The following is a 23,950-nucleotide window of genomic DNA, read 5'->3' on the forward strand; positions in this document are numbered from 1 at the left end:
TACAAATAAGAGGATGCTTTGTGCAGGGGAATTGTGAACATATGAGTGGGGGCACAGTGTTGCTTTGCCCTGATACATACATGTAGCAAAGCCGTCACCAAAAGTGGGGGACAACCAAACCCCCATACTGTTATCCTTTTAGAATTCTTCTTCGCTTAGATCATGGTGGTTGTTCCTTCAACAAAGAGCAATGAAGTTTCCTTTGAATCAACAGTGGTTAATCTAGGGATAATATACCTTTAATTTGGGAGAAAAAAAACCTGTGAACCAATTCCAGTGAAATTAAACTTCCTTATTTATGGAGAGTAACATAGTTCAGTTCAGGCTGTGGAATAACTAGGTTCTACAAATGATTTAGCTCATGTTCAGTCACTTAATAGTCAACTCATATAACCACCTGGAGATTGCAATGAAGAGTTAAAGAAAGTAATTACTTGTAGAATGGCCCTGATATTTGTTTGTTTGTTTGTTTAAATCACTGTTGAAAGTATTGTGGCTTAGCCAGGTTCAAAACACCATTTTCTTGGCACCTGATTAAAGCTGCTCTGAGCTCCTCCATCCTCGTTGGTACTGGCAGGTATACAATATCTCTCAGAGTCAGGCTGGAGGTTAAGAAATTGCTTTGCTCTCTCTGCTCTTCAAACTTTGTGGGCAGACAGGTGTGTAATTAAGTGTCTTCTTAAAAACAGGCAGCACTGAGACTTGTGTGGATGGTCAGAAAACCATACAGAAAAATAAATGTGTGTTAAGACTTTCTGAGACTAAGATGAAGATGAAAAGTACCTCAGTCCTCAACATTCAGACTAAGATTGTGCCTGCAATGCTGCTCTAAGACACAATTGAATCCCTTTGCCTCATTTGTTGCTTGTGACAGTAGATAACAATTCCTTGTAGCAATGTTTCAGCAAATTGTGGATTATTATATAGCCTGCTTCCTAAGGCCTTTGTAAATTTTATCACTGTCTTCCTACTGTTCCTCCCCTTCCCCCACTATACTATAACTACGAAGAGAGAGAAATCATGTTACAATATCTGGTGAGGCATTTCTTCTCTGATAAAAATCACAATGCAGTCACCATGTGGAAATTCAGTGTATTCAATTGAAAAAAAGGGAAGGAAAAGCCAAGCGCAACTGCACATTCAATTCACAGCACAAATTATCACACAACTGCAAATCAGACTCTCATGTCACCTTATTCTTTAGATGATAATGGTAGGAGACTTTAATGCTGTTGTGGTCTTACAGATGGACAGGAAGATCAAAGGAGGCAACAAGAAATCTGGAAAGTTGCCAAAAGTATTTTTTGACATGGTCCAGCAAGAACAACTTGAGGATGTATGGAGAAAAGAAAATCCTAAAGCCAAAGACTTTACTTAGTACTCCGCAAGGCACTTATCATTTTCAAGAATTGATATGATCTGGACATCAAAAGAGCTGGCTTTAAATACAAAAAAAGTGGAAATTCTGCCAAGGGTGAGTTCAGATCATAATCCAATATTATGGAAAGCAACAATGGGTCGGAAAAGGTTAAGATGGAGAATAAATGAGGATCTACTACAAAATCAGGACAATTTGAATTATTTGAAAGTGGAAAAAAGCAATTTTTTCAAATAAACAACAGTGATGAAGTTTCAATCCAGATGGTATGGGATACATATAAGGCAGTAATAAGAGGAAATTTAATTTTTTTAAATAATAAGGACAAGAAAAGAAAGCAACAGAAATGGCAAGAAATTCAAGAGGAATTGTATCAAAAAGAACAGGAGTTAAAGAAAAAACCTGGGAAAAAATCAATAAGACAGGAAATCAAAATACTGCAAGAGCAAGTAAGAGCCATCAGCAACAAGGAATTGGAATGGAAGTTAAAGGTATTAAAACAGAAGTCATTTGAAGGTGCAAATAAACCAGGAAAGTACCTAGCCTGGCAACTGAAGAAGAAAAAAGAGCAGAAAATTATTAGCAAGATAATTGAGGAAGGAAAGGAATTGAAGGATCATTAAGCAATTAAACGGGCCTTCTATAAATATTATGCGAAACTATTCCAAAGTAAGGCAGTGAATTTGGAAGAAATAGATCGATATTTCCAAAAAATAGACCTACCAAAAATATCAGAAGAAATGAAACAGAGACTGAATGCTCCAGTAACAGAGGAAGAAATTTTACAAGCAATAGAAGTAGCAAAGATTGGGAAAGCACCAGGTCCGGACGGGATCACAGCTAAATTTTACAAAGTAATGAAGGAAGACCCTGTACCGATATTAAAAAATATAATGAATGATACACTTCAAGGAAAAGGACTTCCAGATACATGGAATTAAACGAGCATTGCTTTGATCCCGAAAGAATTACTAGACTTGACAGATGTGAAAAATTACAGACCAATTTCGCTTATAAATAATGACTATAAAATAATGGCAAGAATACTAGCAGACAGACTTAAAATATGGCTAATGGACTTTATAGGAGAGGACCAGGCTGGATTCCTACCAAACAGACAACTAAAAGACAACCTGAGAGTGGTTATAAATGCCATTGAATATTTTGACAAGCGACCAGACAAAGAAGTTGGCCTTTTCTTTGCAGATGCAGAGAAGGCCTTTGACAACTTGAACTGGGACTTTATGTTCGCATTAATGGAAAAGATGGACCTAGGTAAAGAATTTATAGAAGCAGTAAAAACAATATATAAGGAACAAAGAGCGACAATCTGTGTCAACGACGACCTGACAGAGAAGTTTGAAATAAGAAAAGGTACAAGACAAGGATGTCCACTATCACCGTTGTTATTTGTGATGGTCCTAGAAATATTACTAAGGCAGATCAGAGAAGATGATAATATAAAAGGAATAAAAATAAAGGGATCTTCTTATAAGTTAAGAGCGTTTGCAGATGATGTGATGTTTATAGCAGAAGATCCACTACAAACTTTGCCAAGATTACTTGATAAAATTAAGGAATTTGGAGATTTGGCAGGCTTTTATATAAACAAAAAGAAGTCAAAAATAATAACCAAGAATATGACCAAGAAGAAGCAACAGGAACTGAGTGAATTAAACTGTGAAGTGGTAAACAAGACTAAATATTTGGGAATAGAGCTGCCAGCTAAAAATATTGATTTATTTAAGAACAATTATGAAAAGCTCTGGACACAAATTGAAAGAGATATGATAAAATGGAATAAATTAAACTTATTGTGGTTCGGTCGGATTGCCACAGTCAAAATGAATGTGTTGCCTAGGATCATGTTCCTAATGCAAACAATACCAATTATAAAAGACAAAAAACAAATTGAAAAATGGCAGAAGAAGATATCGGAATTTGTGTGGGCAGAAAAGAAACCAAGAGTAAAGATGAAAGTACTTTGTGATGCTAAGGAAAGAGGTGGAATGCAGTTACCTGATCTTCGACTTTACCACGAAGCGATATGTCTAGTCTGGTTAAAAGAATGGGTGTCGTTAACCAATCATAAATTACTAACTTTGGAAGGTTATAATAAACTATTTGGATGGCATGCATATATGTGGTACGATAAGTATAAAATGGATGCAATGTTTCAGCACTACTATTTGAGAAGAAATTTACTGTTAACTTGGCTAAAGTACAAAAAATTTATAGATCAGAAGAAACCACTGTGGATTATACCAGCTGAGGTGATCAACCCAAACCTAGAATACAAAGGAAGAGAATGGCTTACCCTCAAGGACCTAACAGAAGTAGCAGATAAGAAGGTGAAACTCAAACCAAATGAGGAGTTGCCATTCAAATATGGTTGGTTACAATATAGACAAATTAAAGACTTATTTGACTCAGTCCAAAGAAAGACAGGTTTTAGAACCAAGAATTCAGAATTTGAAGAACTATTGTTGGGAGATAATAGTAAAGCAATTTCTAAAATGTACAAATTGTTATTGAAGTGGTTTACAGAAGATGAAACAGTCAAGGTACAAATGGTAAAGTGGGCTATAAATTGTAATAATGAAATAACGATGGAAGCATGGAAACAACTATGGAAAAATACCTTAAAAATATCAACATGTACCAGTATTAGAGAGATTGGCTATAAAATGTTATACAAATGGTATTTAACACCGAAAAAATTAGCCATAGCTAATAAACAGCTATCTAATAAGTGTTGGAAATGTAAGGAGCATGCAGGTTCTCTATTTCATATGTGGTAGACTTGTCGTAAGGCTAGAGACTTTTGGACCAAAATATGTGCTGAGATGTCTTTGATACCTTGCTATAATCTTGCTAGAAATCCAGAAATGTTGTTACTATCTTTGCATTTGGAAGATGTTAACAGAAATGATAAGATATTGTTATATTACATGATAACAGCAGCTAGAATAATATATGCTCAGTACTGGAAGAGAGAAGAGATACCTGAAATTGAAGAATGGACAAGGAAATTGTTGTACATGGCTGAAATGGACAAACTAACAAGAAACTTGAAGGATCAAGAACCAAAAACATTTTTGGAAGATTGGAAAAAGTTGAAAAAATATATGGAAAAGAAATGGGATGTTAAGGGACAATTATGGTCTTTTGAGGGGTTTTAATGATACTAAGTAAGATAAGATATAGTTAAGATCTTTACTAATAACAAGATAAGAACAATTTTAGTATAGAAATAATGTGTTACTAATAATGGGGGGTTGGAGTGCTGCTGGAAGTCAACATTGAAAAGGGGGGGAAGGGAAGGGGGGGGGAAATATATTCATGGGAATGGAAACGGATTATATTTGTATCTTAATTTGACTATATATATTTACCCATCCAATAAAAATTTATTATAAGCAGAACCTCAGGTTCCATCTCCTTGTTGTGCTGAGACAATCAGAAAAACTTGGCAGAAACTTGTTCAAACACATAAAGATGGCCAGTTCCCATAAAGTGCACGAATATAAAATGAAAGACTAATTGTTTGCTTTGTCAAAGTACTTTACTAACTGCACAATAAGTAATATCAACTCACTGTAAAATATGTGCTTCTATGGGCTACTAAAATCATTCCTTAAAGTATGGAGTACTGTACTAGCTGGTAACGTGCAAAAAAAGCCTGCCCGCTAAGAACTAAACCTGAGCAACGCAGTGACTGAGATATAAACTGCTACAAAAGAATTTTACTTTTGTAAGGGGACCTGCAAAGACTCAGGGAGAGTGGAAATTCCATTACCTCCCAATTGGCTCCAGTTCCCCCTCCTCACCACCAACTCTCCTTCAGCTTTCTCCCACCAGCTGTGGTTCACTTCTGACTCTTTCCCAGATCCAACCTAGCTCTCCTTTTTGTGTTCTCCTCCTGGTAGCTGCCTCCTGCTGGCTGTCATGTTTTCATGTGCCATTTTAGGATGTTTGCACACACCAACTATTAGCTTATAGGGATGTTTAACCCCCAAATTATTTTTTTCAAAAAACAGATTTTCCTGCAAACCTGGCAGTTACATGGATTTATCTATCAGATAAGGACTGGCTTTTGGGTATTAAAATACATTGATTAAATAGAAAAGGTTTTACAGGATAGAAACCTGTGTTTAAATTGCTAAAGGAAATCAACCCTGACAGTTCTAATTATATAATGTGTACAGAGAACTCCCAATAAGCAAGGGCAGATTACTGTATATGCCAAGAGGAATATATAGGGAGGTGTCACCACCATACTGTCATCCTCACAGGTACTTCTTGGTATTTATCAGGTTCCTACTTGAGAAAACAAAGATAGGTTGGAAGGATGTACCTGTGTCATCTTCAGCTTATTTTCCCATGTGTTAATCCTTTCTTCAAATGGCTTCTTGAATGGTGAGAAGGACATACTTTGGGTCATGACAATGTGATCATCCAAAAGTTGAGAAGCTTCATCGGGGCTCTTCATAATAAATGTTCCTGTTTCTTTGTAGGGAAGAATGTTGAAGAGGATAGATTCCCATTCACGTTCCATCTTATCCAAGGCCTAGGAAATGAGAAGCTATCAGTCTTTAGACCTACAGCGCAAAACACTTGCTACTTCAAGATTTGCAAATAGTGGAAGTAATAACAATGGTAAACTGATAGCAGAGAAACATAAATCTAAGAAATGAGAATTACTTTCTTCCAGCTCTTGGGGTAGGAGACAGTCACTTCAGGGTTTGACAAATCCTAAGCACCGTAGTGCTTAGAAATTTCATTATGGTGTCTAGAAATTTCACCATGGTTTCTGTTGGGGGTGATGATGTCAAACTGTGGTGGAAAACTGCCCGACTCAGCACAGCATAGGCTGCTGCCCAGCAGGCTTACTGACAGTTATTACATATCAGGTTTGCCTGCTTCTTGCACTTACCTCTAGGGACATCTACCATGACCCTCTTGCTTGTTTCTAAATGTTCTAGTTACAGCCTCCTTTGTTACCTTCCTTCATTGCTCTGTCTCTCTCTCATGCCCCACCTGGACCTGATTTATGGCATTGTGTGATGTGGGGTTTTCCCCCTCCATTTTTTTATCACCACTTTCCTGCATTTAGTCATCAGCCATTGAAACTTTTTTGCCAGGGGAGATGGCTATGTGGCAGAGCATTTGAACTGGCAAGAGGGGAAAAATTTCTGCGTTTGGCATCTGTAGGCAGTGCGGTGGTGGGGTGGGGGAAGAAGCACTCGCATGTTATTGATTATGGAGGGAGGTTACCTTTATGAGGGTGCCCAAGGAGAGGAGGACAAAGTGACTGAGCGAATGAATGAATGAATATTTCTCAGATATACAGAGCTGTGTGAGTGCATGTTTGCACAAGGCAACAGTTAATATATAGTCAGGAACACATCAGTCTGTAGGCAGATGAGTGGGACAATTCACTATGAAGCCATGGCCAGGACTATTAAAACTTCCTCTTTCCCACCAAAAAAGTGAGGTGGAAGACCTGGAGTTTCTTTGGGAAATGAAATGGGAGGAATGAACAACTCTAAGAATGTACAGAGGATTCTTCGCAGAATACAGATATAAATAATAGTTGTTCATTGTACTTGTTGGGTAGGTGGGGAATAAAGTTTTAGAAAATTAAAGCTTGTAAAGGTTAGCATCACTTCAGTGATAGCAAAACAATGATATATGATATAACATTCTTCTCTGAATTAGGAGGGCTGGGGGGCGGGGTTGGTCTGATGCAGCAGCGCTCTTTCTGCAGTCCTATTTCTCCACAAGGGCTAGCCTGATGATTCTAGGGAGTCCGCAAGCGGGACAGAAAGACATTAGAGCTCCCCTGCTGTTGTCCTGCAGCAACTTTATGGCCATAGGCCTAATGTCACTGAATATGGAGGTTCCGTATGTCTGTAGACAGCTAATAGCCATTGACACACTAGTGTTGGGCTTGATGGGCAGAAGATGCCGTTTTATTTTTTACCAAAAATAATTTAGGATTGCCAACTAACAGCATCAGCAGATACTGAGAAATAACTACATTTTATACATCTGAAATCAAATATCCTGTGAAGATTGTCCTTGGCCTACCTTTTATTGTATCATGGTGATGTCTGATGACAAATGGAGCTAGGACTGCTTTGCATGTAGTACATTCTATGTGGAGTTATTTCAGTCAGAGCTAACTGAAATGAACAGCAGTAGACTGGAGTAACTCTGCACAGGATTGCACTGTTAGAAAAAGATATTCTCAGCCCAGCAGAGGGGCATCCACCCCACCAATTTAAACCATAAGGATAGGAACCAGAGCCAGCAATGTAGAATACTCTCATACATTTAGTTGTGGTATAAATTCATTAAAATTGTTCAATATGAAAAATAAATTTTAAATCTGTACTTTTGTAGATTAGCATTATTTATTCAGAATATGTCTATCCTGCCTTATTAGTATTACAGTTCTAATAATTTGTCTTCCTCCTATATGTTTGGGGTGGCTCCTAGATAGAAAGAAAATTTGTCAAGGCTGGGGTTAGGTAATCACACACACACACTTATTGAAAAGCTTAAACAATGAAACTGCAAGAACAATCTGATGGAATGTTCTCCTCACATTCTCAATGGAGTATTCTTTCCCTGCAATTTCAGCTATTTTGGCTATGACTTCAATGTGATCCTGAAGCTTCATATCAAGGCAGCGGGCAAATGTCAAATTGGCCTTGGGCTTCACGTTGATTTTGATCTCCTCCGAAAGCATCTCCCAATGACGGTTGCGCATACCAGGATTACGCAGGCCTTGAATAAGGGGTATGTATGGTTTGAATTCTTCAATCTTGCCACGGATTTCCACAGCCACATCTTGGCATGCTTTATAACATATGAAAAGTTCCATTAAGTAGGAGTTCTAAGGATATCACACTGCATAATACACAATACAGTGCAAATCAGGTCTATTGTGCACAAAAATATAGGTCTGAATACTGTAAACAGGAAAAGAACATTGAGGAATGCAATATTACATTATGTAGTGAGAAGTGGTGATCTTTGACCATGGTTAAGTTCTTTATTTGGATGTCTGAATCAAAATTAAGTTCATGCCATCTTCTACACACTGTTGGATCCAGTGATCCTTCAATGTAAGATCTTTGTGAAGTCCTGCTCCCGGCAGTAATCCTTCCCAACCATGGGAAAATGTATTCCTGGGGTTGCAGAATCCATGTGAACCAATAGTCATGTGGCTCAGGAGACAGCAGAGACAGAGAGGAGGGGGAATGGAATGAACTTGACCTTCCTGCTTCTTCTGTCACCAGAAGAGGGGGAGGGGCGATTTTGCCTTTTACCTCCTCTCCACTTTTCTGGGGTCAGAAAAGACTGCTGCGGAAAGGGGAATCAGGGAAAGACCTGCAATCTTTGCCTCTGTGGATCACTGGATCTGACCTATCTATTTTATACTTCAGATTTGCTCCCTTTCAAACTGCATTCAACAGATGGCTATGCTTTTAAATGCTTTAATATACCACACTATAACGTATGCCTATGTAATGTTTGAGTGCTCTTGCAAACAGAGGAATAATACCCTACCGCTGCCTTTGACAAGATCAGAACATTATGATATCAAAATAGCCAGGTTTTTGAAGAACGATTCCATTATATAAGCAAGAATTTTTCTAATCTTCCGTTTTGAATGAATCAACCTTACTCATATGTTCATTCCTTCATTTCATCCTCTGTTAAGGCTGATTCACTGCAGCATTTAGACTAGTTCATTGTTTGGAACAAATCAAAGCTTTAAAAAAAAGAATCAAGAACCCTCACTACTAAATATATTACAATGTAAACATAAATTCAATGCTGAAGACAATTTTAGAAAGAGCTTGCAATTCTGATACACAGGAGTCTTACACTGTGAAGACCAAGTGTTTTTATTTTAGCACAAACATTCATGGACTACAGCTCATTACACAAGGCAGATTTTAGTTCACAAAAGCTTATGTAGCGTAGAAACTTGTTAGTCATTAAGATGCTAGACTCCTGTTTAACTTTGCTGCACCAGACTAACGCAGCTACTTCTCTGCAACACTGATGAAATACTAAGATTTCTACTTTTCTTGAAAAGTAAGAAAACTTCCAATTCCATGAAACTCGTTTCACACTTTGTAGAGCTGTTACATCATCACAGCACACCAATTCATTTTACATGCCAAATGAGAGAATTAAAGCTACAAAAAGAAGTAATCAGTTCAAGTTCCTGCAGTTACCTGGAATATCCTTGAACTGCTTCACACACTTGTGCATTGTCTTAAAAGACTCGTTGACATTCTTCTCCAACTGCTCTGCATCAATTGCAGACAGAGGATCATTCATCCAGCTGTCAGACCAGCGAAGCCAATCTGATGCGGTAGTCCAGAGATCATAGAAGGGCTGAAAGTCTTTAACCATCTTGGACAATTTATCATACTGTGGAAAGCAAAAGAGCATTGTTAATTTATGGGTGTATGTGCCTCAACCAAAACCCCGTTATCATTGTGTACTAAGCTGATAGGCTTACCATCATGCTAGTTTATTACAACCGTTTCTCTTTGCTGAGACCAGTAGATAGGTATAGAGCCCTTGCCCTACTTCAAGACAGTTCTCTTAAGGTACTAAGCAAGGGGAAAACTTTCCTCCTGTTTCTTACCAAGCCCAGATGGATACAGTGATGCAAGCATTTTCATAGCCTGTAATGTGTGTGGTCAGAATTTTGGGATTGGGCCAGAACCAGGCCTATGATTGTAATATGGACCCAGCTTCAGCATGGCATAGAGATCTTCCAAAGGGCTCTCTCTCTCTGTTCAATAAAGAGCCAAGCTACAAGTGACGCCTTACACAGGTTGGACACTTGTCAGCTTCCCTCAAGTTTTGATGGGAAATGTAGGCATCCTGGTCTTGCAGCTGTAATGGAGAGCCAAGCTGTAAAACCAGGATACCTACACTTCCCATCAAAACTTGAGGGAAGCTGGCAAGTGTCCAACCTGTGTAAGGTGTCACTTTTAGTTTGGCTAGGTTTCACTTTGTGTGACTGAAACCAGATAAAGCCACAAAAGTTGCTCATTGTTAAATGCCTTCAGAGGGTCTTTTGGTCTTCACATGTAAATCATTGTGAGCAAGGTGATAAGGACCGAAGCAAACAGCTTATCACCGGAAAGGACAGACCATCCCAAGTTATGGCTAGTTAAAAAGTGAACATTCCTTTGTAATTTACAATGTAACTAATTGCATATCAAAGAAGAAGTCTATCTTAAATGTAGAGGATGTCCTGGTTAATGTTTTTGGAAAATTCTTCATTAGATTTGTGTCATCAGAACAAAGTTTGTGTAATTGATGATGGTGTCAAACTATGCATTCCTTTGATTTTCCATCTATAAAAGGTGAACACACAAGATGCTTGGGACCCTTCTCTTGTTAGAGGACAGAGACCTCACAGGTCTCTGCTCTCTGCAATGGGGGGGGGGGGGTCTCAAGAGCTCTTGATTGGGAGGGGGAAGATATCTTAGTTGTTTTGTATCATTGTTATGTCTAGCTAATGATTTTGTACTCTGTATCTATCTCTGTAGTGTTCTAGTGTTCAGCAGAGATGAGGCCCTGAACTGGTGCCTTGTTTCTCTGCTTGTATTCTCTTTTGTCTTTTTAAATAAAACTTCCAGGCTTGCTTAAGACTTTTTTGCTGCTGGCACATTATTCTTAGCAGAGACATCAGTTTAGTACTAGGGAAAGATCAAGTGAGGTTGCACTCTTTACATGTCTACAGTAAGAGGCAAACTCAAGCAACGAACCGACAGCAACCACAGCAACCGGTGGACTGATCCCCAGTTGCAGAGCAAGGAATTTCTACCACAATGTGGACTAGCAGGAACCAGCTGGGAGGATATGAACTGTAAGGGCAATACATATATATTGACTGCACATCCATTGCCTTTCAAAATCACTGTGTGAATGTACACCTAATATTTAGCTCCAAAATTATTCCAAATGAGACAACCACCACCACAATATAATGTTAGCAATAACAGGCATAATTGCAAGATGGGCACGGGTTCAATATATCTTTATACAGTACTCAGAGTCCCATCTTAAGATCTGCTGCATCTGCAAATAAAAATGAGATGAGCATTCAAGCTGCAGGCAGATACTCCAAAGCAAGTGGCTAGGATCAGGATACCAGTGCAAAACTTCAGCTTTGAGTAGACTGGGATAAATGCATACTGTGCCTACTGCAGTGGAAGATTGGCCATTAAGCCTACAGAAAAAGCCCTAGTGGCAATGGCTTGGGGGCTGCTCCGCAGGGAGGGCCACCACAAACAAGGTTGATGGAAGCCATCACTACCGTAAGTTGGCAGCCCCTGCCTGACATGGGACAGGCAGGAGTTGCTACTGCTGCTGCCGCCACCACCACAAGCCAGCAATTCTGGCCTCATGCATGATGGGCAGAAGCTGCCACCATACAAGTCAGCAGTCCCCCCTTGTATAAGGTAGTTGTGAGCTGCTGCACCAGGTTGGTAGGCAAGAAATGGCAGCCCACACTCCAAATGAGATGGGCAGGAGCTGCTGCAAACCTGCTTCTTCCCAACCCATCTCCATGGGGCAGGGGCAGGACTAGGGACAGTCCTTCTTTGGGGTGGGTCAGGGCCCTTTCCTAGTGCTATTTTGTCCTCCTAGCTCACCCCTGGCATACAGGCTTTCATGTCACTGCATGCAAACTGTCTGAAGGGCAATTACTTGACAAGCATTTACAAATACTAGTACTTAGTATTTAAATATTACACATCTTATGTGTATTTAGTCAGTAATCCTTATAATGGTTTTGTGGAACAAGACAACATCATGGGCCCCATATTGCAGAATGAAGGGCTGACAGAACATTGACCTAAAGTTCACTAGTGAGTTTGTAAGTCAGGAGATCTGAACCTAGTTCACAGCCTTACGCTTGTAGCTAATAGGCTACACCAGCTCTCTATTGCCAGCTCTATCAGTAACATGAATTGCTTGTAGATATAATGGGCTTTATCTATGCCCATTTGACTGATACATATTACACATAAAAGTAGAGTCACTGAAAGGGAAATAAAGACAAACCAAACTAAAGCAGTGACTGCTATTATATACACATGTAGAGAAGAAAAATTATTCTTGGTCTTGGTTGTTGGGGGTTTTCCGGGCTGTATTGCCGTGGTCTTGGCATTGTAGTTCCTGACGTTTCGCCAGCAGCTGTGGCTGGCATCTTCAGAGGTGTAGCACCAAAAGACAGAGATCTCTCAGTGTCACAGTGTGGAAAAGATGTAGGTCATTTGTATCTACTCAGGAGGGGTGGGGTTGAGCTGAGTCGTTCTGTAAGAGTTTCCCAGGGTGTGGAATGCTAATGGCGGGAGGCTTCACTGTATCCTGAGGGGGTTCTTTTGCATATGGATTGGTGCTTGATGTGCTAATCTTCTCTGCAGGGCTATTGTCGGGTGTGGAGTGTTTTGTTGGCCTGGTGTTTTTCAGAACTGGAGCCCATGCTCTGTTCATTCTTAAGGTTTCTTCTTTCCTGTTGAAGTTTTGCTTATGCTTGTGAATTTCAATGGCTTCCCTGTGCAGTCTGACAAAGTAGTTGGAAGTGTTGTCCAGTATTTTGGTGTCCTGGAATAAGATACTGTGCCCTGTTTGAGTTAGGCTATGTTCAGCCACTGCTGATTTTTCAGGCTGTCCAAGTCTGCAGTGTCTTTCATGTTCTTTTATTCTTGTCTGGATGCTACGCTTTGTGGTCCCGATGTAAACTTGTCCACAGCTGCAGGGTATACGGTATACTCCTGCAGAGGTGAGGGGGTCTCTGCTGTCTTTTGCTGATCGTAGCATCTGTTGTATTTTTCGGGTGGGTCTGAATACTGCTTGAAGGTTATGCTTTTTCATAAGCTTTCCCATCTGATCAGTAATTCCTTTGATATATGGCAAAAACACTTTTCCTGTGGGAGACTGTTTTTCTTTGGTTGTTTGATTCATCCTGGGTTTGATTGCTCTTCGGATTTCATTTCTGGAGTAGCCATTTGCCTGAAGTGCGTGGTTTAGATGATTAATTTCCTCATTGAGAAAGCGCGGCTCACATATCCGTCTTGCACGATCCACTAATGTTTTCATTATGCCTCTTTTCTGTCGGGGGTGGTGATTGGAGTTTTTGTGTAAGTACCGATCAGTGTGAGTTGGTTTCCTGTAGACCTTGTGACCTAACTGAAAGTTTGCTTTGCGGATGACCAAGGTATCCAGGAATGAGAGTTTTCCCTCACTTTCTTTCTCCATTGTGAATTGTATGTTCAGGTGGATGTTGTTGAGATGATTCAAAAACTCCATCAATTCTTCCTCCCCATGGCTCCAAATGATGAATGTATCATCCACAAACCGGAACCATACACTGGGTTTGTGGGGTGCTGATTCTAGAGCTGTTTTTTCAAAATGTTCCATGTAGAAGTTTGCTATAACTGGGCTGAGTGGGCTCTCCATGGCCACCCCATCCATCTGTTCATAGAATTCGTTGTCCCATTGGAAGTAACTGGTTGTCAGACAATGATGGAATAAGGCTGTTACATCCTCTGGGAAAATCTGATTAATCAGTGCAATAGTGTCTTTTACTGGAACCTTGGTAAACAGGGATACAACATCAAAACTGACAAGTATGTCTTGTGGATTGAGTTTCAGAGAACTGATTTTGTTGATGAAATCTGCTGAAGATTCAGTCCCACTCCGACCCATTGTGAGTGCCATTGGTTCACCGACATATGAATTAGCTAGACATCTGGCAGATCTCCTGCAGGACCACATCGGGAAAACCTCGTCTTACATCAAAGATTCAGCAGATTTCATCAACAAAATCAGTTCTCTGAAACTCAATTTTTCTTGGATATGCACAGCCCCATGAACGAGCAAAGGAACAGGATACTTACAATAGTCACTGGTGTGCCAAAGATTCGCTCCCTATTATTGTAGAGTAATGCCATTTGTTGGGAATCCTTCAATTGCTTCTTTATTCTTCTTGCTTCATTGGCTATTTCATGGGCCCGGTTAATATCCATATGTGCAGAAAACCCAGCCACAGCAAGCTATGAAACAAAAACAAGTGTGACATGGTACGTACCCTAACTAGGATGTAGACTAAAAGGATCAGGGGCAGATCTGACAAATTCACAATAATACAGTGTAGGTATCTTTTGTTGGAGGACCCAAACTCATACCACCTGAAACTAGCAATGGATCATCACAAAGGCACCATAAGACTCCCATACGGTCTCTTCTGAACAAAATGTCAGAAAGCCATTTAACGCCCTGAACAAATTGTCACCAAGCCATTTAACGCCCTACAGCCCAGGGTGAAAAGTATGCAAATCAGTATAATTTTAATGAAGTTTCATCTTCATGACTGTGGAAATAAATCTGAAAGCAAGTTAATTGAATGTTCTAATTCACAGAACTTAGAAGATGATTCAAAGTCTTAATTGAAGAAGATATTGCATAGCTTACTCTGCTTGGAACTACAGACTAAAAGTTTGCAAACATTTCAAATAGCAAATCGTAAGGACTTTGGCCAGTGTAGATGGCTCTTGTAAACTGGCACTTTTCACTCGACAGTATACTAGGATTAATTTAGTGGAAATGAAATGTAGTGCATGATATCCATATGCCAAAAGGCATATGGCTCATACATGGCAAGTGTGCATGTATTTGAAGTATAACTTTCAAACAAGAGAAAAACTATTTCCTATATTTAATTCATTTTAGAGTCCAAAACCAAGGGCATAGTCCATGTAATACCTTTTATTAGGCCAACCAAACAACACCTAACAGCAAGTGAGCTTTTAAGCTCTGCAGAAGTTTTCATCAGGCTGGATGAAGGACTTTGGAGAACTTGAAACCTCACCTACTGTTAGTTGTCATTTGTTCTTGTCCTAATAAAAGGTTCTATGTGGACTGTGTTCTTAACTTTCCTTTCATACCAGCACCACTGTCAGCAACATATTTCACTTTAGAGTATATGCTTTATGTTTATTTGGTTGGATCCAGAGGTAGATTTCAAGGGGGGATTGCCAATTCCCCCTTTCCACTGCAGATCTTCCATTTGCCTCTTATGCTGCTCTCCAGGGTCTCCTGTTCTCTAGGAGCAGCATTCCAGGGAGCATTTGGGATTGCAGTGGAACAGAGGAGGGGGAAAGTCCCATTCTACTGTCAGAAATTCCTTATATCAATGGAAATTACTGCTGGATTTATCCCATTTTGTTTTTAATTTTTGTAAGTTTCTTTGAATATTGTTTTCCTGTAGAGTGGCAATATAAAAGTTAACAGTAATTGTTGTAGACAAAGAAGAGAAATAATCAGACAGGCCGTGACTTTCATTAAACCGATGCAAAGCTTTTATGCAGCAAGAGCAAGATTAAGTCTGGGCCCTGTGTATGGTAATGTGTAAACACAGCCCTCAGATGAACCATGATCTCCATGAGCATAAGAAAGGGGGAATTCAGTCAGACCATGGAAAGAGGGAAGGAAACAGTGAGAGAAATATTCCATCTCAGTAATAAGTCAGTTAAATATGAAACACTATTGTGACTCTAGTATATCACACAATTCCATGTGTTGACATGGTTTTCTTCTGCCTTAGCTTATCCTTTGGTAGCTGATGACTATTGGTTCTACTAAAGGCTAGTAGAGGGCTAAGCTATCAGTACCTGAAGGCCATCTAGCCGTTCCTGGAAATTGGTTTGATCCATGAATTGAATTTTTCGAAACCTCTCCTCATCTTCCACGTGCTGCTGCCGTATCAGTTCAATTTGTGTGGTGATCTTGGAAGGCCAGCTGCTTGCAGCCCACCTGAGAATACCAAGTCACAATAAATAACTCATGGTGATATGGGCAGAATAATGCTAATAAAGACATTACAAAATGAATGCAGGCAAAACTCCTGGAACTAAAACAGGAACACAGATGGACCAAACTTACACAATCCTATTCAGTCCTTTTTTTTTAAATAATATTTTTATTGGTGGGTATCACCTCTTATACAATTTCACATCATTTTACAATATCATTAATTATCCATTACATACCTATTTTCCCATTATCCCCAATTCTGTCTATTTCTTATACCCCCCCCTAATCTCCCTTTCCATAATTGACTTCCAACAGCTTTGTGTCCCCCCCAATTACTCTTTGTTTACATATATCCCCTACTACCTTTATCTTTATCGTCCCATTTGTCCACCAGTAAAGATATTTTTAACTTCCCATTTTAATAGTTCTCCAACAACCATAACTTTCCCCTTAGGTCCCATTTTTTCTCTAGGTAATTTTTAACTTTCCCCCAAGTCTTCACAAATTCTTCAGTGTCTTCCCCTTTCAATTTGCGTGTCATTTTGTCCATTTCTGCCACATTCATGATCTTCTGAATCCACTCTTCCACTTCTGGGATTTTTTCCTTTTTCCAATACTGCACATATAATATCCTTGCTGCTGTCGTCATATAAAAAATCAGCACTCTGTCATTACAATCATATTTTTCTAGGTTCAAACATAATAATAACACCTCTGGGTTTAAATTAATTTTCTTCTGTAAAATTTCTGACATTAACTCTACTATTTTTGACCAAAAAGCCTTAGCTTTATCGCATGTCCACCACATGTGGTAAAAAGAACCTTCATGCAGCTTACATTTCCAACATTTGTCCGACATTCAACTATTATTAATCGCTAGTTTCTTGGGAGTCAAATACCACCTATACAACATTTTAAACAAATTTTCTCTTATTGTAATACAAGTTGATATTTTCATAGTATGTTTCCACAAATACTCCCATGCCTCAATCCCAATATCTCGATTACAGTTTATTGCCCACTTGACCATCTGAACCTTCACTGTTTCCTCTTCTGTAAACCATTTTAAACAAAGTTTATAAATTCTTGCAATCATTTTCCCCCCTCCTTCTAACAATATTTCTTCAATTTCAGAGTTCTTGTTTCTAAATCCTGTCTTTCTACGGTCCATCTCATATAAACCTTTAATTTGCATATATTGAAACCAACCATATCGAAAGGGCAATTCTTCGTTCAGTTTAATCCAATGTCTTCCAGCCTGGTCTGTTTTTAAAATGTCTTTGTAGGCAACCCACTCCTCCCCTTTATATACCAGCTCTGGATTTACAACTTCTGCTGGTATAATCCACATTGGTGTTTCTTCACTCAAGTATTTCTTATATTTTGTCCATGACTTGAAGAGGCTTTGTCTCACAAAGTGATGTTGAAACATTGCATCGGCTTTAATTTTGTCATACCATAGATAGGCATGCCATCCAAACAAGTTATTATGTCCCTCTAATGTTAACAGTTTATGGTTTTTTAATGTCATCCAATCTATTAACCACGTAAGACACACTGCATCATGATATAATTGTAGATTTGGCAACTGCATACCTCCTCTTTCTTTCGCATCGAACAGCACTTTCATCTTGACCCTGGGCTTCTTGCCCGCCCATACAAACTCCGATATCTTCCGCTGCCATTTCTGAAATTGCTTTTGGTCTTTAACTATTGGAATTGTTTGTAGTAAAAATATCATTCTTGCCAACATGTTCATTTTAATTACTGTAATCCTCCCTAGCCATGACAAATTTAACTTATTCCATTTTATCATGTCTTTCTCTATTTCTGTCCACAATTTTTCATAGTTGTTCTTAAATAGATCAATGTTCTTTGCTGTTATTTCTATTTCCAAATATCTCGTTTTTTGAACTACTTCACATTCTATTATTTCAGACAGCTGCTGTTGTTTCTTCTTTATCATATTTTTATATATTACTTTAGATTTCTTTTTGTTTAAATAGAAACCTGCTAAATCTCCAAATTGTTTAATTTTATACAGTAACTTTGGCATTATTTGAACTGGATCTTCTGCTATAAACATCACATCATCCGCAAATGCTCTTAATTTATATGAAAATCCTTTCACTTTTAGTCCTCTAATATCCTTTTTTTTTAAATATCTAACATAAAAAACTATAAAGAACTACAAAAATATAAAGGGGAAGAGAGGAGGGAAAAAGGGAAGGGGGGACTGGGAAAAGGGAAAGGGCAACACATAAACAACAAACGCTACGCTACATGTCTTGTATTCCCTTCATGCTGTAATTTTTCTTAAAAGTTAACTTTCTAATATGCTATCAGATTGGTAGATTTTATACAATACAAACTATATTCAGGATCAGACTTTCCCCCCCCCCCCCAACGTCTCGGTCTCAGCTCTCTCTGCGCGGCTGGAGCAGCTGCGCCCGCTCTCTCCTCCCCCCCACTTTCCCCTTCAGATTTTGAACTTTTTTCCTGCTGAAACTCCTGATGGTTGAGCAAAAAGTCTGTCAGCTGTGCTTCTGATGTAATCTTGTAAGTTTGATCCTTATATCTAAACCAAACGCCTTCTGGAAACAACCATTTATATTTTACATCACATTTCCTCAAGGAAGCCGCAAGTCCTTTATACTTGAATCTTCTTTTACGAGCCAAAAATGGAACATCTTTCAATATTTTAACCGTGTTGCCCAAATAGTCCAAGTCCATATTATACGAATTATATAAAATGGTGTCCCGAGTCTTCTTAAATGAAAAGTCAATAATAATCTCACGAGGCAGCTGACGCTTCATTACATACTTTGAAGATGTCCGCCGGACTTCCAAAATATCGCTTTTTAACTCTTCTTTAGTTGCCTTTGCGAATGGCGCCAAAAGTCCAGACACCAGATCTTTCAGATTTTCACCTTGCTCCTCTTTTACATTCTGAAGACGCAGTACCGTTTGGGCATGGTCCACTTGCAATCCTATTATTTGATTCTCCAAAAGCTTCACTTCCTTACTTGCTGCTTTCATGAGTACTGCGTTCTCGTGCGCAGACTGCTCTGCTCCGGTCGCTGTTTCTTTAATGGTTTTCACTTCGCTTTCCACTGAATCAACCTTTTGCCCCATTTCATTTAGTTTTGCCACAAAGGGCTGCACAGCATCAAAGACTGCTCTCCTCACCATCTCTTCCAAGGTTTCCCCCTTCCCCTGTAATGTCGCCATCACCGATTTACTTATTGCTGGGCTCTGCTTTCTCGTCGCCATCTTAGGGGGGGCGCCAACTAAGTTCCGAAACTCCGTGAAGGGGAAGAAATCCGCTCCTTCTTAGCTTCAACTCCCACCAATCCTTTGCATACGCTTAGAAGTCAGAAGGGATTCGCTTACTTACAGGTTTTCACCTTAAATCTGCTTATTGCCGTTCTCCATGGCCCGGCAGCACGCGAGGCGCTGCGCAAGTCTGCCGGCCTCCGTTGGAGCAAATGGGCAATTTACCCCCTGCATTGCTTTCAGGGGGTTCTTCCCGCCGCGCTCTGGACCCCGTCTCCCTCACTGGGAGTCCTGGGGGTTAACCCTCGCGGGTCAACCGCCCGGTCAGGCTGCTCGGACGTTTCCTCCCAGACCTGCGGAGAGGAGCGTCCGACATGGCCGGGAAAACGAAACCGAATCTAGTCCTCTAATATCCTGATCATACCTTACTTGCCTTAATAGCACTTCCAGGACCATTACAAACAATAGTGGTGAAAGTGGACATCCTTGTCTTGTGCCTTTCCTTATTTTAAATCTTTCCGTTGTTCCATCGTTGATGCATATCATTGCCCTTTGGTCCTTATATATTGCCTCTACAGCTTGTATAATATCTTGTCCCATGTCCATTTTCTCCATTACCGCAAACATAAATTGCCAGTTCAAGTTGTCAAAGGCCTTCTCCGCATCCGCAAAGAAGAGGGCCACTTCCTTCTCTGGATGTTTGTCATAGTATTCTATTGCGTTCAAGACTGTTCTTAAATTATCTTTCATTTGTCTCCCTGGTAAAAATCCTGCTTGTTCCTCATCTATAAATTCCATCAACCATATTTTAAGTCTCTCTGCCAAGATCTTAGCAAAAATCTTATAGTCGTTGTTCAAAAGAGAGATTGGTCTGTAACTTTTTACATCTGTCAAATCTTTTTTTTAAAAAATATTTTTTATTAAAGGTTATCAAGCACATAGTCCAATTCAAGTCTTACTTTTACATTCACATAACAATAACTTATTTACAATTTACTATTAACATTTAAAGTTTCTTTTTCTTTAAATGATTTTCCTCATATAGATCCATGAAAGTTTTGTTGTTCTTCAATTGCTTATATTTCTATTAATGACTGGTAGATTGTGTTCATAGATTGTATGTTGCTTGTTGTAATGTAGTCAAGAAATGGCTTCCACTTACTGCAAAATTCTGTTGTCTTTTCTTTTTCTGAGGATTGTTGAATTCTTTCTGTAATTTTTTCCATAATCATTTGGTCCCACACCTTACTAAGCCATTTGGTGCTGCCTTAGCATTCCATTTTATTGTGATTATTGTTTTTGCTGCTACAAATAGACTACTTATGAGTTCTTTTCTAATTTGTGGAACTTTATTGTCTTGCCATAAGTCTAGAAATATTATTGTTGGTTGCAGTTGTATTGAATAGGTAGTTATTTTATGTATGATCTCTATTACTTCTTCCCAAAAGGCCATTATTTTTCGGACATGTCCACCAACAATGGCTATAGGTTCCTGTACCCCCACATTCCCTCCAACACAATGGCGAGTACTTTGCTGTTAGCTGTGCTAATTTCTTTGGTGTGTAGTACCAATAGGATATTATTTTAAATGTTTGTAATTTAGTAGATATTATCGACGAATTGAATAATTTCGATGACCAGACTTTCCCCCATTGCTCTGATGAGATTGTTAATTCCCATTCTTGTTCCCACTTTTTTTGATACATATGTCTTTTTACATTTCCTGATTCTAATAAAATGTTATAAATCTTAGATAACAGTCCTTTCTGTTTATAATCTTTTTGTTCTAGTAATATCTCAAAATCAGTTTTTTGTTCTTTAAGGATCTCTACAAGACGTATTTGAGATGCCATATGATTAATTTGAAAATATGTAAACCATGGGATTTGTTGGTTTGTTTTTTCTTCAAGTTCTGCCCTTGTCAAAATTCTCTTATTTGTTGTTATATCTATCAATCTTGTTAGTTTAAGTTGTTTCCAGAATTTGTTTATCTGCTGCTTTTTACCTGGGGGAAACCAATCCTGCATTGTAAATGAAGCATATCGAGAGATATTAGGGAGAAGTCTTCCCTTTTGGGTATCCCATGTTTTGAGGATGTCTACTAAGAATTTATTTTGCTTTATATTTGTCCATTGATTTCTTTTTTTATTCCATATTATTTCCTGAGTCGTGTAGGGATAGTACATTGGGATCAATATTTGTATCCAATCAAGTTCTTTTTTTATCTTGCAGCAACTGTAGAGCATTAACTAATCTAGATGCAACTGCATATATCTTTAAGTCAGGGTAACTAAAACCCCTTTGGTGTACTTTTTGTCTTAAAGTGGCAAACGAGATTCTTGATTTCTTTTTATTCCATAAGAACTTGTTTAATATTGTTTGCCATTGTTTAATAATTGCTTGTGGTGGCATTATAGGAATTGCTCTTAAAAGAAAAAGTAGTTTGGGGAGAATAAAAGATTTTATAATATGGAATCTATCTATCCAAGTGTACTGTTGTCTATTTCTTTGCTCCAGTTCTTGTTTAATTTCTTTGATCTTTTGATAATGATTGTATTGCATTAGCTGATCTAGGTCAGCTGGAATATTTATGCCCAAATATGATAATGACTTGTCTGCCCATCGATAACTAAATTTAGAGGATAAGAAATTCTTCATTTGTGATGAAAAGTTTAAAGGCAGTATAGTGGATTTGGACGTATTTATTTTTAAGCCAGACACTTGTGCAAATTCCTTTAATACCTCATGTAGGTAAGTCAGTGAACTCTCAGGGTTAATAAGGAAAACTAACATATCATCTGCAAACATATTAAGTTTATATGTTTTAGATGCTATTTCTATTCCTTGTATTTTCTCCTGTTGCCGAATTGAAATTGCCAGAGGTTCCAGAGCAAGCGCAAACAGGGTTGGAGATAAAGGACATCCCTGTCTTGTCCCTCTTGAAAGTATGAATGTCTCTGAGGTAATTTCATTTATTTTAATTTGTGCTTTAGCTTGGGTGTAGATTGTTCTGATTGAATTTATAAATTTTGTTCCAAATTCCATAATTTTCAGTAATTCAATTAAATATGTTATTTCTAAGGAATCAAACGCTTTCTCTACATCTAATGATACCAATAATGTTGCTGAATGTTGTTGTTTGCTGGCTGATATAATGTTAAGTGTTTTGTATATGTTTTCTGTTAGGTCCCTTCCCGGGATAAAGCCTGTTTGGTCTTGGTGTTCTGTAATAAATGTGTTTACCCTTTTTGCCATTATTGCTGTATAAATTTTATAGTCTTGATTAAGCAATGATATTGGACGGTAGGAAGCTGGATCCTTTGGGTCTCTTCCTTGCTTATGAATTACTATAATCGATGCTTCTTTCCAAGACGGAGGTTGCTGTCCCAAGTTTAATAGTGCATTGCATGCCTCTGTTAAAGAATTTAGAATGTTATTAAGAAATTTCTTGTAAAATTCCGGAGGGTAACCATCCGGACCTGCTGCCTTGTTGTTTTTTAGTCTTTGTATTGTTTCTCTAACTTCCTGTGTTGTAATTGGGTTTTCTAATATCTGTCTGTGCGTTTCTGCAAGTTTTTTAAAATGTTTATGATTTTGAAAATACTGTTTAATCAGGTCTTCAGTTGGATTCTTTGATGTGTAGAGTTTTTTATAGTATTCTTTAAAGGTATGTGTTATGTCTTTGGGCTTGTATTCTATTTTTCCGTTTGTGTTCTTTATTGCTATTATTTGTTTTGACATTTGTTTTTCTTTTACCTTCCATGATTAAATCTTTAAATTTTGGGGTGTATTATACCAGTATTTTTGCTTTAAATATAAAAGGTTTCTTTTTATTTGATCGGATTCTATGATTTCTAATAATTTATGTTCATGAAGTAGTGCCTGATAAGTTTTTTTACTCCCTGTTTTTTTATGTTGCGCTTCCAATTGTTCTATCCTATCCATAATTGCTGTTTTTTGTTCCTGCCAAAGAGATAATTTAGCCCCTTAAAACTACTTTGAGTGCATCCCATCTCATATGAGCCAATGTATCCTTTTCATTGTTATCTTTTAATTATTGGGCTATAAATTGCTCTATCTTTTTGCTAGTTTGGTCTTTATTGAGTAAGACTTTATTAAGTGTCCAATGTTTTGTAGTTAAAGTGTCACTTCTAATGGAAAACGTGCAGCTCATCCAAGCATGATCTGACCACACAATATTTCCTATTTCTGGATTTACTGCCTTTTTAACTAGTCCATGTAATATTAATATGTAATCTATTCTAGTATGTACTTTATGTCGTGGTGAATAGTAAGTGTAATCTCTTTCTTGGTCATGTAACTGTCTCCAAATGTCTACTAGCTGAAATTTATTTATAAGTTTTTCCATATGAGTTTTATTTTTATTTCTTTTGCAATGTTTATTGTTAAGATGTGATCTATCTAGTGCAT

General features: G+C 38.3%; 1 protein-coding gene across 1 annotated transcript in view; it reads right to left on the reverse strand.

Moving 5' to 3' along the window:
• The window catches only part of DNAH1 (dynein axonemal heavy chain 1), a 295,393-nt gene that overhangs the window by 185,386 nt on the left and 86,057 nt on the right, over positions 1-23,950 (reverse strand). Inside the window, exons 17-21 of the mRNA XM_054976957.1 lie at positions 16,102-16,243; positions 14,329-14,484; positions 9,637-9,835; positions 7,992-8,245; positions 5,736-5,948 (exon numbers count right to left, since the gene is read on the reverse strand). Of these exons, the coding sequence (XP_054832932.1) occupies positions 5,736-5,948; positions 7,992-8,245; positions 9,637-9,835; positions 14,329-14,484; positions 16,102-16,243 (964 nt within the window). The remainder of the gene's footprint in view (positions 1-5,735; positions 5,949-7,991; positions 8,246-9,636; positions 9,836-14,328; positions 14,485-16,101; positions 16,244-23,950) is intronic.

This window comes from Eublepharis macularius, chromosome 4, assembly GCF_028583425.1.
Source record: "Eublepharis macularius isolate TG4126 chromosome 4, MPM_Emac_v1.0, whole genome shotgun sequence".
In the NCBI taxonomy this organism is placed as follows: domain Eukaryota; kingdom Metazoa; phylum Chordata; class Lepidosauria; order Squamata; family Eublepharidae; genus Eublepharis; species Eublepharis macularius.